This window comes from Diabrotica virgifera, chromosome 8, assembly GCF_917563875.1.
Source record: "Diabrotica virgifera virgifera chromosome 8, PGI_DIABVI_V3a".
NCBI classification, from domain to species: domain Eukaryota; kingdom Metazoa; phylum Arthropoda; class Insecta; order Coleoptera; family Chrysomelidae; genus Diabrotica; species Diabrotica virgifera.
Genome location: NC_065450.1, coordinates 203,564,717 through 203,587,579, shown reverse-complemented (window position 1 = coordinate 203,587,579; position 22,863 = coordinate 203,564,717). Strand labels below are relative to the sequence as shown.

The window sequence follows — 22,863 nt, the reverse complement described above, 5'->3', positions numbered from 1 at the left end:
TGATTTAAAAAGATCTTTATTATATTATAATTAAAGTACAAAAATAATATCACTTATGTAACAAATATACACGGGTATACGTTCAAACGTACCGCATCATCGAGTCGACGTCTTTTATTAAAATTTTTATTTAAATTTTTAAAATTTTAAATAAAAACACTGTTTAAGTTTAAATAATTTAAATTTGTACTAAATAGCAATAATGCTACGATATAGAAATGAATAAGTCTTAAATAAAATATCGAGTAAACAATAGGCACCGAAGAAATAACTAAGAAAATAATCGAAAGTTTTCTTACACTTATTTGTCGTAGTGCTTGTAAGTGCATTCTGTATCGCGACATTTACCGCAGATGTCGTACGGGCAAATAATCACGAACGGATCGATCCGACTTTCCCTGAAACAGATAAAATACATTATTTCACATCGAGAACCATATTAGGGGAGTGTAATAGGGATGTTCACTAATTTTTAAATATAGTTAAATTCAATCGATTACAAGGTATATAAAAACGTAACAATAATAAAACTGTTTAAAAATGTATATTTTTTAAGATAAATGAGTTCATAATGTTGACTTTCTTGGAGGCTAGAAAAACGGTACCCTGCAGCGAGGCTACGGTCTGTGACGTCAGCAGTCGTAACGTCTTTGATCGACGACTAGTTTTGTATACTTATTTACGAAGTGTATTTGAATGTGCGCAGTTTTTTACGTATTTAATTATTAAAAATGAAGCCAAATAAGTGGTGTTTTGTTCCTGGGTGTGTAAATACATCAAAAAACAGTTCTGACAAGATTTTTATTACCGTTCCAGCCAATTTAAAACAGAAAAAGAAATGGTTTGTTGCAGCTAGAACTTAAAATAAGTAACTTAAAGAACTAACTTAATAAAATAAACATTATAGAAGTTTTCCAGAGACTTTCGGCCCTTGGTAATAATGTAATTGTTCTTTCTGCATTTACATTTTTCAAAAATACTTATTAGTTTTCTCAGGATTCGAAAAAAATGAATGAATTTAAATAGCATTGGACCAAGATTTTTAACCTACCCCCTTAAGGAGTAAATGAAAAAGTTTCGGGACCTCAAATTTGTATTCCTTAAACTGGGATATTCCTAAAAACGGGATTCTAATAATACATACAGTAAAAGTAAACCTTGAAATAACTACATGTGGATGTAGGTGTGACTTTATATTATATTAAAATCATTAATAATTTAGTGAAAAGATTGGTTGAAATGAAAATGTATAATACCCAAGATCAAAAATATTTTTTACCTTGGAACAGTTGTCAACTCGAAATACGAAACAACCGAAATAAGATCTAGAGTTGAAAAGGACAGAGCAACATTTAACAACATGCATGAGAAATATTTTCACCCATTGCGATATAATATCTCTCCCACTAAAAATGCGGCTGCTAAAATGTTATTATTTCCGGTCTTGCTATATGGCGCAGAGGCCTGGACAATAATGGAAACATTAATGAAAAAGCTAGAGGCATTCGAGATGTGGGTGTACCCACGTATCCTCAAAATATCCTGGGCGACCCACACCAACGTTCAGGTATTGCGTCGAATGGGAAAACAAAAAGAAATCTCTTTTACAATTAAGAAACGAAATCTTAAATATTTCGGTCATATCATGAGGCATGATAAATATCGTATACTCCAACTGATAACGCAAGGTAAAATAGAGAGCAAACGCGGACCCGGAAGAAAAGACACTTATGACTTTAAAACTTACGCCAATGATTTGGACAAAAATCGATCGAGTTATTCAGAAACGCCGGAAATGAAATTAAAATTGCCATGATGATAGCCAACGTCCACAACGGACAAGACACATGAAGAAGAATAAAAATATTTTTAATACACCTAACCAAGGTAAAGTAATAACCAGCCAATGTATGTATACTTACAATATGCATGCGTACAATGCATGCATACAACTTTCTCTATTTTTTTTTGTGGAGTATTAAGCATTTATTTTTTTAGCTTAAAGAAGACATGGAAAATTATATGGAATATACACTCAGTAAAGCTGTGGTAGATTTATTTTTTTACAAGATGCCAATAAATCATACACCATTGTTACATCTACACTACAGTCGGTAGTTTATACGAAACGAATCGGCTTTCTGAAAACTTTCTTCCATTTTATTTGTTAATTTTTGTTCCACCCAAAATATGTCCTTACTCCTTACAAACAGTCTATCCACTTTAAACTAAACAAATTCACTATAAAACTCCACTTTAACCCTGATAAAACAAGAAGAGAACAAAATAAAATGACCTGAAACGTCAAACAGGTAAACAGTAACACTATGAGAATGGCGCGCGCTTGGGGTATGCAACTAGTGACGTTAGGCCAATAGAGAGGCGTTCTTGAAATTTAAAATAATGCTAGATTTCTAATAAAGATTTTTATAGAAAGGCTTTTTCAATTTTGTTGAAATTTTGGACAGTTATTCCTAGGGTGTTTCTTAATCGTTTTACATGTTTGAAATGACTTTTTAATTTTTTGTGAACATCCCTATTAGAACGAAAACATGCATTGTTTCGGAATATTCAAACAAGCTTATATTTTTCTAAAACTTTTTTGTTAGTTTATATACATGTTAAAGTAAAAAGTTCTTCTCGCAGATTTGGCCGCTAATTGTTTATTAATTGTTTAAACAATAACAATTGTTTTGTATAAATAATTTTAAAAATATCGGTAAAATCATCATTTTACTTTGATTAAATGTTTTTATTTTGTTTTTGATTATACTGAATCCGAATATGGCATTGCAATTTGAAAATTATTATACAGTATGTCTGCGTAGCTAAGAACCACATGGAAAACTTTTTTATTATCCATTTTACGAAAAAAAGTTATTCTTCATAAAATGCACTGGATAGTCAAAAATCTAATACTCAACCATCAGATATCAAATTTTATCAATTTTATACGAGATGTCAAAAATATGAATTTCGTTAAAGAGTAAAGTACCTTTATATTTCAGAATATCAAAAAATGTTATTATGAAAAGTTGTTTGAAATTAAAAACTATGTTTAAATATGCAATAACATTATTCTAATCGAAAAAAAAATTTCAATTTTTTCTCAAATTACGGATACTCATCATCATGTTATTACAATTGTGATAACTATTTTATTATCACTTTTACGAAAACAATTTATTCTTCATAAAATACTCTCCCTGGTCTAAAATCTAAGATACAACCATCAGATATTAAACTTTTTTAATTTTATACGAGGTATGTAAAAAATATGAATTTTTCTTAAGAGTTAAGTGCCTTTATTATTCACAATATTTTAATTAGAAGGATGTACTTGAACACTAAAACAAATTTTTTAATTCCAAACAACTTTTCTTAGTAACAATTTTCGATATTGTGAAATTTAACGATACTTTACTCTTGAGAGTGAAATTCATATTTTTTTACATACCTCGTATAAAATTCATTAAATTTGATATTTGATGATTGCAACTTAGATTATATACGATGCAGGGTATTTTATAAAGAATAACTTATTTTCGTAAAACTGATAATAAAAAAGTTATCAATAGGTTCCAAGTTGCGCAGACATACTGTATAAGAGCTAAAAAAAAATTTTTTTGCTGAACATTTATTATTGTTGAAGTTTGTTATTAAATGTATTTTAGGTAAGTTTTCCAGAAAAAAGTTTTGATCACTTTATATAAACATTTTTTTAGCTGGTAATTTTCGGTTTTTGTATTACATTTTTGTTATCTTTCTTAATTTTCTCAAAAAGAAATAGTTTATTTAATTTCTAAAGTAAAATAATTTATTGCGTTTAATTATTGCCTATAATATATATAAGAAAATAAGAAAATCTACGGTTTCGTTTTGATTAAAATCTGTCTTCCTCCATCCCCGATAGTACTATTTCTAGGTCTACCTGTTGTCAAGGAGGCTCTAAGGAAGACAGATTTTTACCATTCCGACCGTAGATTGTCGATATAAATTAAAATAATTTATATCGCAGTATGGATAGAACGCCCTCTAACGGGGAATAATTGAGTCGAAATTCATTTCTATAATATATATGTTATAATCAAAGCCCGAATTTCAGGCACTCCTAGGTTTGACTAGGCAATCCTCAGGTCTGACTGACGGTCTTAGTCAAAGCCCGAAATAAATTACAGTTTCGGCCTTTGACTAGTCAAACCTAGGAGAGACTAAGTTGGTCAGGCAAAGGTCGAGGGTTTGACTAGTCAAACCCCGATCAGCTATTAAAATGTAATTTGTTAGATTTGGTTAATAAAACGTCATTTTTTAACTTTAATGTTTATTATTTTTATATTGTGGTAATTAAAATAAAAAAAGTAGTGTTTATTATTACATGTTGAGACATTATGGCATTTTGAGTTGCACAATACGTTAGACCTTTTACACTTACATAATTTTGAAGACCATTTCTTATTGCAGTAGCATTTTATAAAGCCTTGTTTTCCAAATTTAGAATCTTTTGTACTAATTTCTCTTAGAGACAGCTTAACGTCTGGAACATCTTCGAAATTAAGAAAATTCTCTTTGCATTCTCTTATTTGATTTCTTGGAAAAAATGTGTTTATTGTTCCGTATCTCGTACCAACTCTATATAAACCGTCAATTGTTTTATCTTGTATGATACCCAAAATATTTCGAGCATCTCCTCTGGCTCGATCAAAGCTGGGGATAGGTATTGTTACATTTTTTCTGATCAAAATCAGGACATTTTTTTTTCACATAATTGTTTCATAGCATTAGCCTGGACATGAAGACCTTCAATCGCCTTTCCTTTATTTATTTTATTCTTTTCTGTCTGTGCTCACTGCATGCATGGAACTTTTATTTCAAAATCTTCATAGTATGCACCAACTGTGCTGTCACGGTGGTACATGTTGTGCGCGCCGATAGCACATTGGTGCATACTATGAAGGTTTTGAAAGAAAAGTTACATGCATGCGTTGTGCAGACAGAAAAGATTAAAGTAAACAAAGGAAAGACGATTGAAGGTATTCATGCCCAGGCTAATGCTATGAAACAATTAAGTGAAAAAAAATGTCCTCCAATTTCGATCGGAAAAACTGTAACAATACCTATCCCCAGCTTTGATAGAGAGAAAGGAGATGCTCGAAATATTTTGGGTATCATACAAGATAAAACAATTGCCGGTTTATATAGAGTTGGTACGAAATACGGAACAATAAACACACTTTTTTCAAGAAATCAAATAAGAGAATGCAAAGAGAATTTTCTTAATTTCGAAGATGTTCGAGACGTTCAGCTGTCTCTGACGAAGTTCAGCTGAAGAGGATTTAGTACAAAATATTCTAAATTTGGAGGACAAGGCTTTATAAAATGCTACTGCAATAAGAAATGCTCTTAAAAATTATGTAAGTGTAAAAGGTCTAACGTATTGTGCAACTCTAAATGCCATAATGCCTGAACATGTGATGATAAATACTATTTTTTTTTATTAAGAGGAAACAGTAGCGATCAACAGGTAGCGAAAACGCGTTCCAAGATTGCGGCTGTAATTTTGAATATTTTTTTGAGATATTTGGCACACATATTCGTAATATAATAAAGAACGGCGGTACAGAGCCCAATTTGAACAATATACAGGGTGTAACGAAAATACAGGTCATAAATTAAATCACATATTCTGAGACCAAAAATAGTTCGAATGAACCTAATTTACCTTAATACAAATATGCACATAAAAAAAGTTACAGCCCTTTGAAGTTACAAAATGAAAATCGATTTTTTCGAATATATCGAAAACTATTAGAGATTTTTTATTGAAAATGGACATGTGGCATTCTTATGGCAGGAAAATCTTAAAAAAAAATTATAGTGAAATTTCTGCATCCCATAAGAATTTTAGGGGGTTTTGTTCCCTTAAGACCCCCCAAACTTTTGTGTACGTTCCAATTAAATTATTATTGTGGTACCATTAGTTAAATTCAATATTTCTAAAACTTTTTTGCCCCTTAGTATTTTTTCGACAAGGCAGTTTTTATCGAGTTGCGGCTTCTTTTTTAATATGTTTACATAAAAATTTTATGGGGGTTTTGTTCCTTTAAACCCCCCAAATGTTTGTGTATGTTCCAATTGACCTTTAACTGCGGTACCATTAGTTAAACACAGTGTTTTTAAAACATTTTTGCCTCTTTGTATTTTTTCGAGAAAGCACTTTTTATCGAGATGTGACTTCTTTTTTAATATGGTTCAAAATATACCTAAAAAGGTAAATCATAAATAAATTTTCATATTATTAATAAGTCTCCATAATCGTACTTAGCCATATACAAATATGTGGTGGATTTGACAAAATATTCAAAATATCTCGATAAAAACTGACTTTTCGAAAAAGTACTAAGAGGCAAAAAAGTTTTTAAAAGAGTGTTTTTAACTAATGGTACTACAATAATAATTAAATTGGAACGTACACAAAAGTTTGGGAGGGTTTAAAGGAACAAAACCCCCATAAAATTTTTATGGGGTGTCCAAACTTCACTATAATTTTTTCTTAAGATACTACTACCATAAGAATGCCACATGTGTATTTTCACTAGTAATACCACTAGAGGTCAAATTATTTCCGGAAATTTTCTAAAAATATTCATGATCAAAAAAAAATTTCCGGATATTAATTTGACTTCGCGTGGTATTCGGTAAGAAAATTCCACACCAAATTTGCATTTGAAAATCCAAAGCTGCATGAACAGATTAATAGCGCGCCATAGCTTTGTCAGCAATTATTTAGGCTTTCAAATTCGTAATTTCTACTCATTGTAGTTGCATGGGAATACCATTTCAAGATAGAAAATAGTATTTTCTTCAATTTTACATAAGTTTTGAGTAACTACAAGTGATAGAAAATTATTTTTTGGCGTTTTATTTTAAATTATGTAAACAAATAAAAACCAGTCTGTCAAAAATGTTCTGTTATTGTAAACGTCAAAAAATTTCCACTATAATTCGCTGTTGGGTACCCCACGAGCAAAAAATTTCCGATAAAATACCTCCGTTGCCATGGTGATCTGTCAAAATAACGTATTTTGATTGGTTCAAAATTACAGGTGTGGAATTTTCAATAAAAGATCTCTTATAGTTTTCGATATATTGGAAAAAATCGATTTTCATTTTGTAACTTAAAGGGCTGTAACTTTTTTTTTGTGCACATTTGTACTAAGGTAAGTTCCGTTCAATCGGACTATTTTTGGTCCCAGAATCTGCGATTAAATTTATGACCTGTATTTTTGTTACACCCTGTATTAATATGTTTAAATTACTCTGTAATTAAATACAATATTAAAAAAACGAGCCTGTACCGCCATTAAGAAGATCAAAAAAATACACTTTCTTCAAATAAACTTTTTTATCCGATGCCTAGATTTTGTGTCATTTTGGAACTACTAAAAATTTTTATTTCATTAGTAGTTCCAAAATGACACAAAATCTAGGCATCGGATAAAAAAGTTTATTTGAAGAAAGTGTATTTTTTTGTTCTTCTTAATGGCGGTACAGGCTCGTTTTTTTAATATTGTATTTAATTACAGAGTAATTTCCACATATTAATATATTTTTCAAATTGGGCTCTTTACCGCCACTCTTTATTATATTACGAATACGTGTGCCAAATATCTCGAAAAAATATTCAAAATTATAGCCGCAATCTTGGAACGCGTTTTGGCTACCTGTTAATCGCTACTGTATCACCTTAATTACGACAGTATAAAAATAATAAACATTAAAATTAAAAAATGACGTTTTATTAAACCTAATCTAACAAATTACGACATTTTAATAACTGATCGGGGTTTGACTAGTAACCCCGATTTCATCAAATTAAATTTCGACCTTTGCCTGACCAACTTAGTCTCTCCTAGGTTTGACTAGTCAAAGGCCTAAACTGTAATTTATTTCGGGCTTTGACTAAGACCGTCAGTTAGACCCGAGGATTGCCTAGTCAAACCTAGGAGTAACTGAAATTCGGGCTTTGACTATAACATATACATCAAACATGCTGGAAAACACTATATGTACTAACATTTTTGATTATACTATACCTTTTCACGTGATCCAAAGGAGATACATATTCGGGAATACCCTTGGAAGATGACTCTGTTTCCGGAATAACAATGGAAAACGACAAATCGTTAGGATCGCCGCAACTCAACAACTCATCTGCGCTTTCAGCCTTCCCATCAACACAATTTACAATGATCTCCCCTTGGTGTTGCTCTTCGATGTCCATATTACACTCACTACCGCTTCTGTCAAGCATCGTTTCAGATATTAAGACAGTGCTAGGTGCGGGACTGGATGGTTGACTAGTAGGTGCTATTAGAGTGGTGCTATTGGTGGTATCAGGAATGGGACAAGTAGTGTTAAGAGTAACTGAAACTTTGCTCACGTCTAGTGGCGCTACAGAGATTTGAGACGTGTTCGGTGTTGATGTTAATGGCGGCGTGGCTATCCCGTTCCTCTTAATCGGTGTTTTAGGTCTGAAAAATATTTAAAAACCATATCTAGTGATTATAACGGTGACATGAACAATGATATATACAGTAAGCATCACGCTACTAGATACATGGGTAGGCAGGCGCGGATACAGGGGGGTCAACGGGTCCATGGACCCCCTTTTGTATTTAGTCTATAAGTATTTTTTTATTATTTATTATTTTTTCTGATAACTATAAACTTTAATCCATCAGTACAACACTAAATTACACGACAACCGCTTCCAAATACTTGAAAGAAGCCATAAAATCTAATAAAACACCCTTCTCTGAAAAATAATCTGCAGGCGCATTTGTTTGGGTAGCGGTGGAACCATATACAACGGAAATATTTTTCTCAATTCAAAGAATAACAAAAATGATATTTTAAAATGCAGATACATTACACTGGGTATAAACCTTATCTCATGAAAAGTCACGTTTCAAATTTGCGATACAATAAAGATATAAAAATTTGTATTTTACTAGATGATCCATTCGTACCTACCCATTGATAGTAGAAAGGTTAATCTATTTTTGTTATAATAAATAATAGTTATAAGTTATTAACATTTATAAATTATTGCAAAAATAAGGGTGTTTTGCAATTATCTCCAATTGTTTATGTATTTCAAATTAGAAACTATTAAGATCTAGAATATTTATTTGAAACATTTTTCTCTAAAATCTACAAGGAATGTTTTATAGGCAAAAAGATGATTTTTTACACTTTGTAATCGTTTAAAAACAAAACAATGTCGGATATTAAAGCAATTGAGAACGAGAAAAAATTTTAATGTTCTTTAGTTATGTCGAAATACTGTAGGTTAAAAAGGAGCAAAATAAATTTCTCCTGTTTTAAGATTTTAATATAAATACTATTTTTAGTTTGAAATTATCTTCTATATCAAAATAAGCCACAATCCTTCAGTATTCACTATTCAGATTCAGGTAGATACATTTTACTCCCAAAATCATAATATAAAAGGACAAAGGACTGGTCATAAAATTGATATCGGTAAACCCGTATCTGCTGGTTCGCACATTGTGTCACAAGCTAGTAAAAGCACTTCAAGAATTCTTGAAAATTGACTAAACTCTGTTGCCAAATCTATCCGCTAAAAAATATTCTAATAATTTTGATTTTTCGGTAGAACAAAAGGAGAATTAGGTAGATCGGTAGATTTGACAGAAAAATCGGTAGCTGTGGCATCACTGATTGAGGTAAGTCTGCCCCCCCCCCCTATTATGAATTTCTAGATCCGCGCCTGTGGGTAGGTACCTAATTGCTATGATTATGGCACATTATGGGCTAATCCGGTCCGTTCTCAGATGTGACTTTCATCTCTGCCATGTTATGTACTGTCAAAAAACTATTCAAAATAATTGTTTTTCCATACAAAAAAAACATTAATTAATTACGTTAATCTGCTTTAATAGTATATTATTCTAGAATACTATACTTTTTCTACGGCCTTTTTTATTTTAATAAGTAAAAAATTTAATTATCAACTACTCGAAATTTAAATTATAATAATTTACAAAAATACCTAAATGCTATTTACCCCTAGTACGTGGCTAAATAATTGGTTGCCTACTATTACTAAATTCTTATTTATTGTACAAATACAATTAGAAATAGTCAATATAAGTTCTATTCCTTTCCGAAAAAATTATAAGCTTAAATTTGTACCTACTGTCAGTGAATCTAATAAATAGGAAATGTAATAAGTAATATATACTTACATTTAAATTTAAATTTAAATGTATATTTACATTTAACTATATATAATATAATAATATATAACTATACATAATATGTTATAACATATTTAACACAATATACCTTGAAAAACAAACACAATATTAGTTATAAATTCCAATTAATATAAACAAAATGCGCTAATGTCACTGTCACTAAATTAAATGATAAACGTCAAAATTTTTAGTAAACAAGATATAAACGTAACAAATATACTGACATTGTTACAGTTAAAATTCCTTTAAAAATGTTTCTTAGTTAATTATTGATTTTAATTACAATAATTATTGTATTAAATAAACAAGTTTAGTAATTTTATTTGCAGTTTATATACGATTAATATTAAAATTGCCATGCGCCACTTGAATCTAATTTCAGCCCGTGAGTAATGACCCGTGAGTAACTTCAGCCCGTGAGTAATGAATTATTACTCACGGGTACAGTAATGGGTGCTATTATCTATGAAAAAAGAGCGAATAATGAGCATGTTATTAAACGATCGTAGAAAAAATAACTTTTTTCAAACACCAATAATATTACAATACCTACTTTAAATCTTTTACAACTTTAACAAAATGACACTCTATAAGTGTCAAACTACAGCTGATCTATTAATTGTCAACTTTCTAAGGACATATAGTATTTTTACTACAAAAGCGATATTACGTAGGTCAAAATTTTTGACGTAAGAGAACAGTCAAAACATTAGAATGTGACTTTTCATTATTGCCATGTTTATTACATAGAGGTATATATTAACATAGAGGGAGCCTACCTTCCGCGCTTCCTGACGACAAGATCTCATGGACTGGTTTGCTGCATCTCTTTCTAACACATTGTATCGAAAATCTATGATGACATTCAGTGTGAATATAGGCACGGAAGAGGAGGACAACTGTAGCAGCTTTACTATGCGTAAGAGTGAAGCAACACTAATCCAAATAAAAAAGATGGTGTCGTCACTTCGCTCTGAATGACACTCTCTCTATGCTAATATGTAACTCTATGGTTTATTATAAACATGGCAATAATGAAAAGTCAATAATCAAAATGTCGCCTGTCAAAATGTTTAATGTGTTTTAAATGTATTCATTTTTGTCGAATCCTGAGAAAACTAATCAGTATTTTTGAAAAATTTAAATGCAGAATGAAAGATTATGTTATTACTGAGGGCCGAAAGTCACTAAAAACGTCTATAACGTTTATTTTAATAAATTACAGGAGTGAAAAAATAAAGAAAATTTAGTGTGACTTTTAATTTCAAATATCTCATTCAAAAAAAAACTTTGGTTATTCTAAGGGCCTTTCGGCCTTCGGTAATAATGCAATCTTTCATGATGCGTTTGAATGTTTCAAAAATACTTATTAGTTTTCTCAGGATTCGAAAAAAATGAATACATTTAAAACACATTGAACATTTTGACAGGCGAGATTTTGCACCTATGCCCTTAATATTCAGTTTCTATACAGTTTCTGACATTCTAAACGTCACTAGACATAAAAATAAACATTGCAACAAGTGAAGGGTCCAGGACTGTTATAGCTCAATGTTCCTATGTGTCTAGTAGGGTGGCGGTTACTGTATATACTGCCGAGCATAAAGTTAGGGCCACTCCGTAATTTGAATTTATTTTAGAATTTATTATTCCTTTTTAACTGTTTTCGGTTGACACATAGTTTACTAATATACATTGCTTGAAAAAAACTGTTGTTGTTGCTGTTTCGATAAGCGTTCGATTTCCTAAAAACCATTATCAGCATAGTTTTTGTGTCTGTGGTTTCAACGTCACTTGTAAATTGTTTGTGTAGTGTGGTCACTAAATTGTTGATATGATAATAACTAAGAAAACAAATATACAAACATACATTTGGGAAATGTACCGATAGAAAGAAAGTGTTGATAATTTCAAATACCTGGGAATCTGAATTTCAGAAAAACTTGATAAAAAAACAAAAATAAAGGTCAGGATAAACTCTGAAGGGCAAGAACGTTGTTTTCTTGAAGCAATCCGTTAATAAACTATGTTACAATGGAAAATAGTTAAAAAAGAATAATAGGTTTGTTCGTAGTACGAACCAATCGATCAGCAACCGTTGCCAACCATCAGACGCATGCGCAGTTAACAGTTAGCGCTGCGCAGTTACCAGTTCGAGTTCGTAGACTACGAACGCGCTTGCGTCTGACGGTTGGCAACGGTTGCTGATCGTTCTACGAACAAACCTAATAATTTCTAAAATAAATTCAAATTATGGGGTGACCCCAACTTTATGCTGGACAGTGCATTTATTAAATGGTTGAAGCAAAAGCAAATACCAACGTTGGAAACGACTGGCATGGCTATGTTTTCTGTTTTCTACAGCTGCCAGCGGGGATAAAAGTAAATGGGTTGTTAATTAACAATATTAGACATGCTGACGATACCATAAAAATAATGAATAACATATTACGGTGCGGGGGGCAGAAAGAATAAAGAAATATATGTACCTCGGAGCACTAATTAATATGAAACAAAATAACAGCTACGAGCCCTAACAACATGTTCGGACAAACGAAAATTTATTGAAAACATTAATCTTGATAAGCTTGCATTGAATTAAAGAACGATATTAACAATAGATACATTAAAGTCTACCATTAATAATAAATGACTGAAATGGCTTGGTCTCTATAAACTTAGAATTGCAGTAGTGGCGGAAAAATAGACGAAAATATTGCTTATCAACTAAATGTTCGGAATTATCTAGTTACTGTGTATAAAATCATTTTGACATTAACTCATCATAAGTTGTAAGTTTCTTGACAGTTACTTGTAACAAACCTCTAATGAAAAGCATAGGGATAAAATATTTATTCAAAGATCGAACTTTTAAAACCAGTAAAAAAAGTGTGCCAGACACTCCAAAAAATTCAAAGTTATGTAATGCAAGGCAATAATCTACCCTGACAAATAATGCTTTAGACTTTAGACAATTTAGTATAAAGTGTAAATTTAGTAGATTAGTAGAACCAAGCAGGAAATCATGCTGATCAGTATGAAGCTGATTCTTCAGATTAAATGTCAACAAATCAGCCACTAATGCCTCGAAAATTTTAGGAATAGCAGAGAGAATTGTAATGGAAGAATAATTAGAAAGCAATTATTTATCAGCAGATTTGTGTATGGGCTTTTGGCTCTCTTAAACTGTGATGGAAAGTGACCCTCAGACAAAGATTGATCAAAAATAAGCTGCAGTTTCCTTAAAATTCTTAAAAACAAGTTAGATATTTTACCTGGACCAGGACCTTTAATAATATTAAGAAACTGTAAGCATGCTTGAATGTCACAAATTTTAATAGTTAGGTAGTAAATATGGCTATGACTGATATTGGATCTATAACCCCACTAATCTAGGCAGGAAAAAGAAGAGTTTGTGGACACTGCTAAAGAAATTGTCAAAACATCCAGAATTGATTATAAAAATGTAGTCTTTGTAGATGGTGATATTTTTTAGTGATGAAAAAAAGAGTATATTATACAAGAAGAGGTGCACCACTTGAATACGGTGGGAACGGTGCGCCGTTACACACTTTACTCATAATTGTAGTAAAAATTTGAGTATCTTTTGTCACTGCTATGTCTGTTACCATCTGGACTGCAATAGTATACAATTACCTTAACCTAAACAGATATTAGGCAATCCAAACCACGTGACCTCTGGTTGGCAGTTGGCACACAAGCTAACAAAGAGGTTATGTTTGTATCTATTTTTCAATGATTTTTCATTGTTTAACGTCGTATTTTGTCTATTTTGGATTCATTTGGATTTCGTTTCCTGTTTTTGTGAAATTTATAAACTTTACCACAATGCAAAGTGATTATTTAAGGAAATTATTATTGGAAACTCCAGATGTTGCGAGAAAGGTAGGCGAAACAACGTTTATTTACTGTTCATTTTGCTCCGATATTTATCAATAATGATTAATTTTGCAAGCAATAACATTATTTCTTTTATTGTTTTAGATATTTATTGAAGCTGAAAATAATTGGGGATTTAGATCCATACGCAATTCAGTCAGAATTGGATTTTACAGTAAAGTGCAGTCCATCAAGTTACTATTATAGATATTTACACATATCTGGTGGAGTCTCACAGTTGCTACTCTAAGCAGCAGATGAAAGCATACAAAAGCCTTCAGGCACATAAATATTTTACAGCTGGATTTGTTTTGAAAGTTTTGGAGTAAAAATTGTTAATGATTTCCTGATTTCCATATTATTGTTGGAAAGGTATGCCTTTATTTTATTTATTCACCATTAAGAAATATATGGATAACAGTATTAGTGTCTTTTGGATAAATTGGTTCTAAATATTAGATTTATTTACGATTATATATCTGTATGAAACCAGACATATCGTCGTCCTAATCTGTAAACTGCGAACTCCATAATTCTCTGAAAATGATTTATTACTACCATCTATTTGAATTACTGTCATGATTGTTCTAAAATTATATTATATGAATGTCCGATTTTAAATAAAATATTCTCAATCATTGTAAAGAACTCAAATACTCTAATAAAAATAAATTTTTGTAGTTGAAGAATTTCCAAAAAAATAAAATATTTTTTTTTAGGTGAAGCATTTCCAAAAAGCTAATTCTAAACGACTAAATGCTTGGATGGGGTGATAGCCAGTTCTGATGACATAGCAAATGCACATTGTATGCGTATGGCCGGTAATAGTGAAGTCTGCAGCCATATTGCAGCAATCCTATTTTTAGCTGAGTATGCCCAGGGCAAGACAGACGAAGAAGAACCCAATGCATGTACATGTGTTACAGCTACATGGTTTGGAGATAGCAACATATGCATTCTCTGATGAAAAACTAATGAGTTTTGAAACTGTTCAGTCAGACTGCTTGTTGAGCTCACTAAACGAACTGAAATATAAGACAGCTTTGGCATTGTGTTGCAGCGATATGAAAATGGTTATTCATTTTTAATTATAATGTACTTCTTCATCATGAGTAATTTTGTATTGGTCTTTTAAATGTGTATTTATTTTTGTAATTAGTATCAACTTGTAATGTAATATACATTTATCGTTTAAGGTATGACTATGTTTTGACTCTAAAATAAATGTTTTAAAAATCAAATCCTGCCTCTTTCTGTTAGTAACTACCCATGCATATCAAAAATTGTGCTTACTGATAGGATTGTTCGTAGAACGATCAGCAACTCTTGCCAACCATCAGACACATGCGCATCCGTAGTCTATGAATGCTAACTATTAACTGCACAACGCTAACTGTTAACTGCTCATGCATCTGATGGTTGTTGTACTACAAACAAACCTATTAGATCTGGAGCCCGTGTACCAAAAAAATAGATTAATAGCAAGCTGAAAATTTGTTAATAGCTTAACGGTGTCCAGTTGGACAAACTTTGATGTATTGTGACACTGGAACAGGGGTAGTTTTAATTGTGAAACAGTTTGGAAACTCAGATTTGGAACATCAGATTACGAAAACATCCCATATATTTTGTCGGACAGAACATCCAATTGATCTGTTACCCTTTCATTAAATTCTCATGCAAAAATCAGACTGCTATTACTAACCAACATGATTCCTGTAGTTTGACATGGTCCTCGTGTTCTACTCATTAAAATGCCCAGTTGGTGATTTTTTCACCAGTCTGGTTTTTGCATGAGAGTTTAATGAATTGGTAGCAAATCAATTGGAAGTTTTATCTGACAAATTACATAAACATTTTCGTAGTTTGACGTTCCAAATTTTTAACCTGTTCCACAGTTAAAACTTCCAGTGTTCCCGTACATCAAAGTTTGTCGGACTAGACACTGTTAAGCTATTAATAAATTTTCAGCTTGCTATTAATCAACTTTTTTTGGTACGCGGAATCCAGGTCTATATGGAATAAATAAACAAAACAAATTCCCTGTCAAAACTGCATTTATTTTGAATAGAATGAAAAACAAAATAATATTGTTTTAACAAAATAGGGGATAAATGTTAAAATTTAGTATTAATAAAGTTTGTCACATTGGCCTAAAATTAATGTCACTAGTTACGTTAGTGTCACATAAATAATTGTAATAATATTAATAAAAACCATAATTCCTAGCATGAGTGCCTCCTGTTTTTTGATAATTTAGTTAGGCGAGGAAACAAATGAGTTTCTAATAGGGCTTTTCATCGATTGTCACTTGTTTCAAGCTTCTGTTAGATGTTGTATAATCCATGTATAATATTACTATACACGGATTATACGACATATGATAGAAGCTCAAAACAAATGACTGTGAATGAAAAGCCCTATAGAGGGAACACGAAAAAAATTGACATCCGATCAGCTCGACCTCCACAGTTCACTACTATACAAGTTACAGGCATGTTTTCAGCACTTAAAATCACCAAAAACGAAAAGTTTATAAAATAATCAATCTAATGAATGTCTTTAAATACTATATTAAGCTCAAAATCACGACAAAAAACAAATTAAAATTAACATTATTCTGATCAGTTCGACTTCCACAGTTCACTACTATACAAGTCACAGGCATGTTGTCAGCAATCAAAATCGCCAAAAACGTAAAGTTTATAAAATAATTAATCTAATGAATGTCTTTAAATACTATATATACTATCTCAAAATCACGACAAAAAACAAATAAGAAAAATCAATAATTACATTTGAGTTTAGGTTAAGAACAGTTTTGTGTGCCAACCAAAGATCATGTGGTTTATCTTTGACAGGTTGATGGATTGCCTAATAAAAACAATACTGTACCTTAAACATACTCCAACTAACCTCTTATCGATCTCTTCCTTCATCTTGGTCAATTCTTTAACATACATGGAAAACGTCTGGTGGGAGTTATGCAACTTCCTTTTTGCGTCCGCCAATGCTCCCAACAACCGCTTCACTTCTTGGTCGTATTTCCTCCTCTCTGTCGTTGCTTCGTTTATTTTCTTGATGATGGGAGTGAGAACTACATATTTTTCCTCAATCTGCAATCTTTGGGCCAGGTGTGTATTTACAGGGTGTCCAAAAACAACACAAGTGTTGTTTAGGATATTAATTTTGGGATGAGTGGAGGGTGGATAGTATTATATTGTGGAGGTTATCATTAAATTTCATAATTAACAAATTGAAGAGCGAAATAGTCAGTATAATTTTACAAATCACTCATACTCTAGAAAATATTGATCTGGAAATTCATTTCAAGGAGTGTATTTTTCTACCTTTATGATTTATGTGGTGTTTAATTTATTAGTCTTTTAAAGCTCTGGTCTTTAAAGGTCTTTATCACGAACAAAGAAGAAATCTCAACTTCCTGACCAATGGGTTTTGGTCACTATGTTGCCTTAACAGTTATGAAATCAGCCTCAAAGGTGGATATATGAAATAAATGTCCAACAGCATAGAGCAGGGGTCACCAATTAGTTTCCCTGAGGGTCCGTTTCGAAAACCTATGACACTTCCGGGGTCCAGATTTATACTGCCTGTGTCTGACTGTTCTGATTCGGTTTCTTTGTGGATTCTTGTTAAAAAATATCCCCTATAAACAAATCAGAAGGGTGCCGGGCGAAATTTTTGGGCAGAAATTGTTTAATATTTTTTTTAACAAATTCAAAACATCACCTTTTTTGCCCGCGAAAATATGTTTTTAGCATTTTTGGGTCATCTTAAATAAAACATCTGTCATTTTATTAAAACTTAAGAGTTTTCAAGCATCGCAAATGCATATTTTCGCATTTTTCAGATTTTAAATCGTTTATAACTCGAAAACTATCAACTTTTCAGAAATATGACAAGAGACCTTTATTGTTTATAATTACCCAAGAAACCTAAAAATATATTTTTCGAGGCAAAAAAGTAATTTTGAATTTGCTTAAAAAATTGTTTCACCCAGCACCCTTCCGATTTGTTTCAAGGGGACATTTTTGAACAGGCATTTGAAAAGAAATTGAGTCAGAAACATTTTTCATACAGTGGCCTCACATATGGACTAATATGGAAAGGAAAACTAATAATATCTGATTGTTTTTTGGTTATTGTATACTTTTCTGTAAGTTTTCCTGGAACAATAAATAAAATATAAATTAATTGTGTATTGTTTTGATATTATCAGTATATCTTGAAAACAGCAGTATTGCAAATTGTTACTGAGAATATTTTAAAAATTAGGAATTTATATTTTGAATGCTAATGAAGTTTTTAGACATCTTCAATTTTGTAGAAAGGAAACTGAGGAATTTAAAATAAATAATCAAAGGTAATACCACGAGTCCTCTAAATTTTATCGATAAATTTTTTTGTTTTCACGAAAACTTCTTTATTTGGTAAAATTACGAAAACAAACCGAATGATAAAATCACGAGTCCGAAGGACGAGTGATTTTATCCATTTCGGTATGTTTGAGTGATTTTACCCTAAATAAAGAAGTTTAAGTATGAAAACGAAAAAATTTATCAAGCAAAATTTAGGGGACAAGTGGTATTTGAAAAGATTATTTTGTGAACCAATATGTATTATTAGTAAATCTGTGAAATATTTTTAAGACAACTAATTTATTTTGAAAATAAAAACTGTAGAAAATCTGAGTATATCGTGGTTAGTGTTTTTAAAATATCTATGTACCAGGGCTGTTCATAAATTAAGTTAGTAAACACAGGTATGTACGTACATATTATGTGAAATTTAGGGTACCTTAAGTTTTATCATGGAAGAGACTGTTTTATCAAGGAAGAGGCTGTTTTATCAGTATGTATTACACTCAATGATTGGCTAGAACGACGTGTGGTGATTGGCTGAAAAAGCAAAAACGTCAGAATTTGACAGGTGAAAAAAATAATCATAGTAAAAAATGTTAATTAACGTGTTATCTTTTCTACATTAGTTTCAATGCAAGGTGTTTGTTGCAACCTTATTAAATCTGAAAATTATTTTAATTAAATGCACATCTGAAAAGTACTCCTAGTTAACATATAGTAGAGAGGAAATGAATATAAAAAATGCACATGACAATTTCATATTACAGCTTACTTAATTTAAAATTAATGATTAGTAAGTATAACAATTAGGGGGAAAACTCTTTACAAAATTAAAGAGAGAAAAATGACATTTTTTTATGTACAACCTGTCTGAAGTTTGAAGTGACTTTAGTGTAACTGAGTCTCATTAGGGAGTTGAGATATTCATCTGTTAAGTGAGATCTCTAACTATTTTTAATAAAGTTCATTCTTGATAAAGCGACTTCGCACACATAAGTTGAGCCAAACATAGTACACAATTTCATGGCCAAACATTTTAAAAATTGCCAAACACTAGGTATATTCTGAATTTATTGATGGTCCGTATGTGGACTAGCTCATGGTCCGGATGTGGACCGCGGTCCGCTAATTGGTGACCCCTGGCATAGAGTACAGAAGGCAATAGGAAACCACTGTACTCTGTCCACTCCACAATCGGAGTCCAAGATTCCAAAACATCAATAGAACTGTTAAAAGTTTCTGCAAACAAACTTATATGGACAAAAAGAAGGTACTTAACATATTCGCTGCCTACTTAAAAGGATCTGACTGAAGCAAAAATATCACTCGCTGGCCAGTGAAGTAACCTGACTGAAGTAACCATATCACGTGCTGGCATGTAATCAGCAGCAAATGGGTTAATAAAAACAATTTGAATGCATAAAATGCGATTATAACAATCTCAAAACTATGACAAAGAAAGAATGTTCAGCACCTGCAAAAAAACCTTAAAAAACAAACAATGTGTTTTTACTAGTATTTCACGTATTATACCAAATATAAAAAAATTTATAGGTATATTAAAAAGGTATAAAGAGCATTAATAAAAATTATTTTGACATCCTACATCTAAATAAACTTGAATTAATTTGTTGTTAAATATTTAATATATTTAGTAAATACATTATTGAATTTCCAAATCAATTAAAATGAACAAAACACTGGAAAAAATAAAATAAAACAACAAATAAGTACCTTCCATTTTGTTCCTTCTGCATTTGCTTCAAAATTAGATGTAAATTTCCAGCATCCTGCTGAACACTGAAAGATTTATTCGCTATTGGGGGTTTTGGAGAATTGATTAACTTAGTCTTTACATTTTTTCTCGAGTTGTTGCCCTCTTCAGTCCCTCTAACTGAAACCCGTCTCGTTTTTGGCTTCTTCTGGGCCATTTTTAACCTCTGCAGAAGCTTCTGATATTCTATCTGTTTTTCTTTGGTAAGTAATTTGACGGAAGACTTTTCTAGTACCGCAGATTCATTCCTTTTGGGTTGAATCTTGGATTTTGGTGTAGTTACTTCAACAGTTGGATTTTTGGGGGGAACTACTTGTTTAGTAACAGCCTGAACCTCATCAACCTTTGCTCTTTGTTCTTTTAAGAAATTTTCCACTGTACTTTCTATTTCTTTGTCTACTTGATATCCATTTACAGGAAGCTCTGTAGTTTTTGTGTTAATAATGTCCGTCGTACTTTTTTCATCCTCTGATTCTGTATCGCTACCAATATTTATAATAATTGGTTTGATTTGGTGTTGTCTTAATGGCACAGGTTTTTTTGCTTGAACAATAAATGGTTTTACAACATTTTGATTTGACTTTACCTTTTCTACTACAGGTTCCTCGAGACTTTTGGACTCAGCAAATTTAGGCATTTTCCTTGACATAGATGCTAGCAACATTGCCCTTAAAACATCTTCGTCTTCTTCATCGGGAGTGGTGGGTTGTAAATTCGGCTTATCTGTAGATGGCTGCTTAATATTCCCATTTTCTTGTATGCTATTCTCCTTGTTGGTCTCCAAATTATCAATATTTGGTGATTCCTGATTTTTCTGCAATTCCTCATGTTTCCTCTTTTTCCTATCCTCAAATTTATTTAATACAGCTGTTCTTAATGCTTCTAAACGTAACTGGGTCAACTCAATATCAGTTTGTTCTAAAGTGTCCCCAGAATCTATGATCGGATCATCTGTTCTGTTCTCATTATCAGACTTAATAATATCACATTGTTGCTCGATGACACTGTCATCATTTAGTTTTGTCATGGCTATTAATCTATTTTTCAAACAATTCACTTGATTTCCTTCAGTTCTCACTTTGGTATCAACTGAGGGTGACTCAACCCTGATAGCAGCTTTAAGTTGTTTCCTAACAAGACGACAATCTACAGACTCATCATCAGAGCTAGACTCTATATGTTTAAGCAACTTTTTCCACTTTCTGCTCTTGTGAAGTTTTCCGAAGTACTTTTTCTTTCTCCTATGGTGACCATGATGCTTCATTTTCCGACCCCTCTTCAGCATTTTCCCAACTCTCCTTTGATGGTCCTCTTCCTCGAACTCACTGAGACTGCTCAAGCATATTACAGACTGAGACTTACCAGATTCATTCAATGGAAAGGACATGGAGTTATCTGAAATCTCCTCATAATCATCATCTACGATTTCCCCTTCTTCCTGATCTTTTACTACACCCGATGACATTTTGTAAGAAGTTGCGTCTAACAAACACAAAATTCTCTGAAGCAATAAAACAAATTAAGGTATTTAACAATTTAAAATACAATCTCACCCACTTCCATGTAAAAAACAAGATGATGAATGGATAAGAATAAGAATAGAATAAGACAAAAGACAAGCGAGAAAGAATACTTCTGTCTAAATCCTGACCCACTACTTTGTGCCGTGTAATTTGGGTTGCCTATATGACCACTTTAAAAATTCACAAAATAAATGCTTTAAATGATGACGCACGGGTAAAGATTCGCGGGCTCAACTGTAAATACGTTTCAACATCGGTATTTGTATTTATGATTTTCCCAAATTTACTAAAATTTGTGATTTTTTATATATATCTGTTTTATTTATGTCAAGCATAGCCACAGTTATAGTTACCTACAGATCACTCTTTATATAGTAATAACTTTTCTGTTTCATTTTTAAATCTTCTTCTTCTTGTAGTGCCTATCCGTTTCGGATGTTGGCGACCATCATGGCAATCTGTACTTTGCACACTGCTGCTCTGAAAAGATTTGTAGTGGTTGTGTTGAACCACGTACGTAGATTTTTCAGCCACAAAATCCTTCGACTTCCTGGCCCGCGCTTTCCCTCTACTTTTCCCTGTAAGACCAGTTGCAGCAGTCCATATCTTTCACTGTTCCTCATGATGTGACCGAGGTATTCGATTTTGGCTGTTTCAATTTTGATTAACAGCTCTTTTTCTTTTTGCATTCTCAGCAGTATTTTTAAATACATCTATAAAAAAGGTACTACATATTTGATTCATTCAATCCTTACAATGTGAATTTTTAAAATGGTTAATACAGCAAAACTTTATTATTTATATGCTCATTTCGCCGATTCAAGTTCATATAGGCAACCCAAATCACACGGCACAAAGTAGTCGGTCAGGATTTAGAATTAAGAGAAAGAATGAAGTGTGAATGGTGAAGGTGAATGTCAAATATAAATGTCACATGTCACTAAGACTAAACATACAACACAAACACAGAACACAGTACAACTATGTTCACAAATCTTTAA

General features: G+C 31.8%; 1 protein-coding gene across 1 annotated transcript; it reads right to left on the bottom strand.

Moving 5' to 3' along the window:
* LOC114325641 (uncharacterized) lies at positions 1-21,964 on the bottom strand. The gene is made up of 4 exons (XM_028273754.2): positions 20,300-21,964; positions 17,100-17,306; positions 8,094-8,531; positions 1-398 (listed from the first exon to the last, which is right to left on the bottom strand). Exons 1-4 carry the CDS (start codon positions 21,802-21,804, stop codon positions 302-304), a joined length of 2,247 nt encoding a protein of 748 aa, XP_028129555.1. The 5' UTR covers positions 21,805-21,964; the 3' UTR covers positions 1-301.
* Positions 21,965-22,863: the final 899 nt, after the last annotated feature.

What these genes read in the sequence shown, in the direction of transcription:
- LOC114325641 (XM_028273754.2), bottom strand. Translation starts at nt 21,804, where the DNA reads ATGTCATCGGGTGTAGTAAAAGATCAGGAAGAAGGGGAAATCGTAGAT. An exon ending in CAGAAGGAACAAAATGGAAG is followed by an intron (nt 17,307 to 20,299) that starts GTACTTATTTGT and finishes CCTGGCCCAAAG; the next exon opens with ATTGCAGATTGAGGAAAAAT. An exon ending in AAGGAAGAGATCGATAAGAG is followed by an intron (nt 8,532 to 17,099) that starts GTTAGTTGGAGT and finishes AATATTTTTCAG; the next exon opens with ACCTAAAACACCGATTAAGA.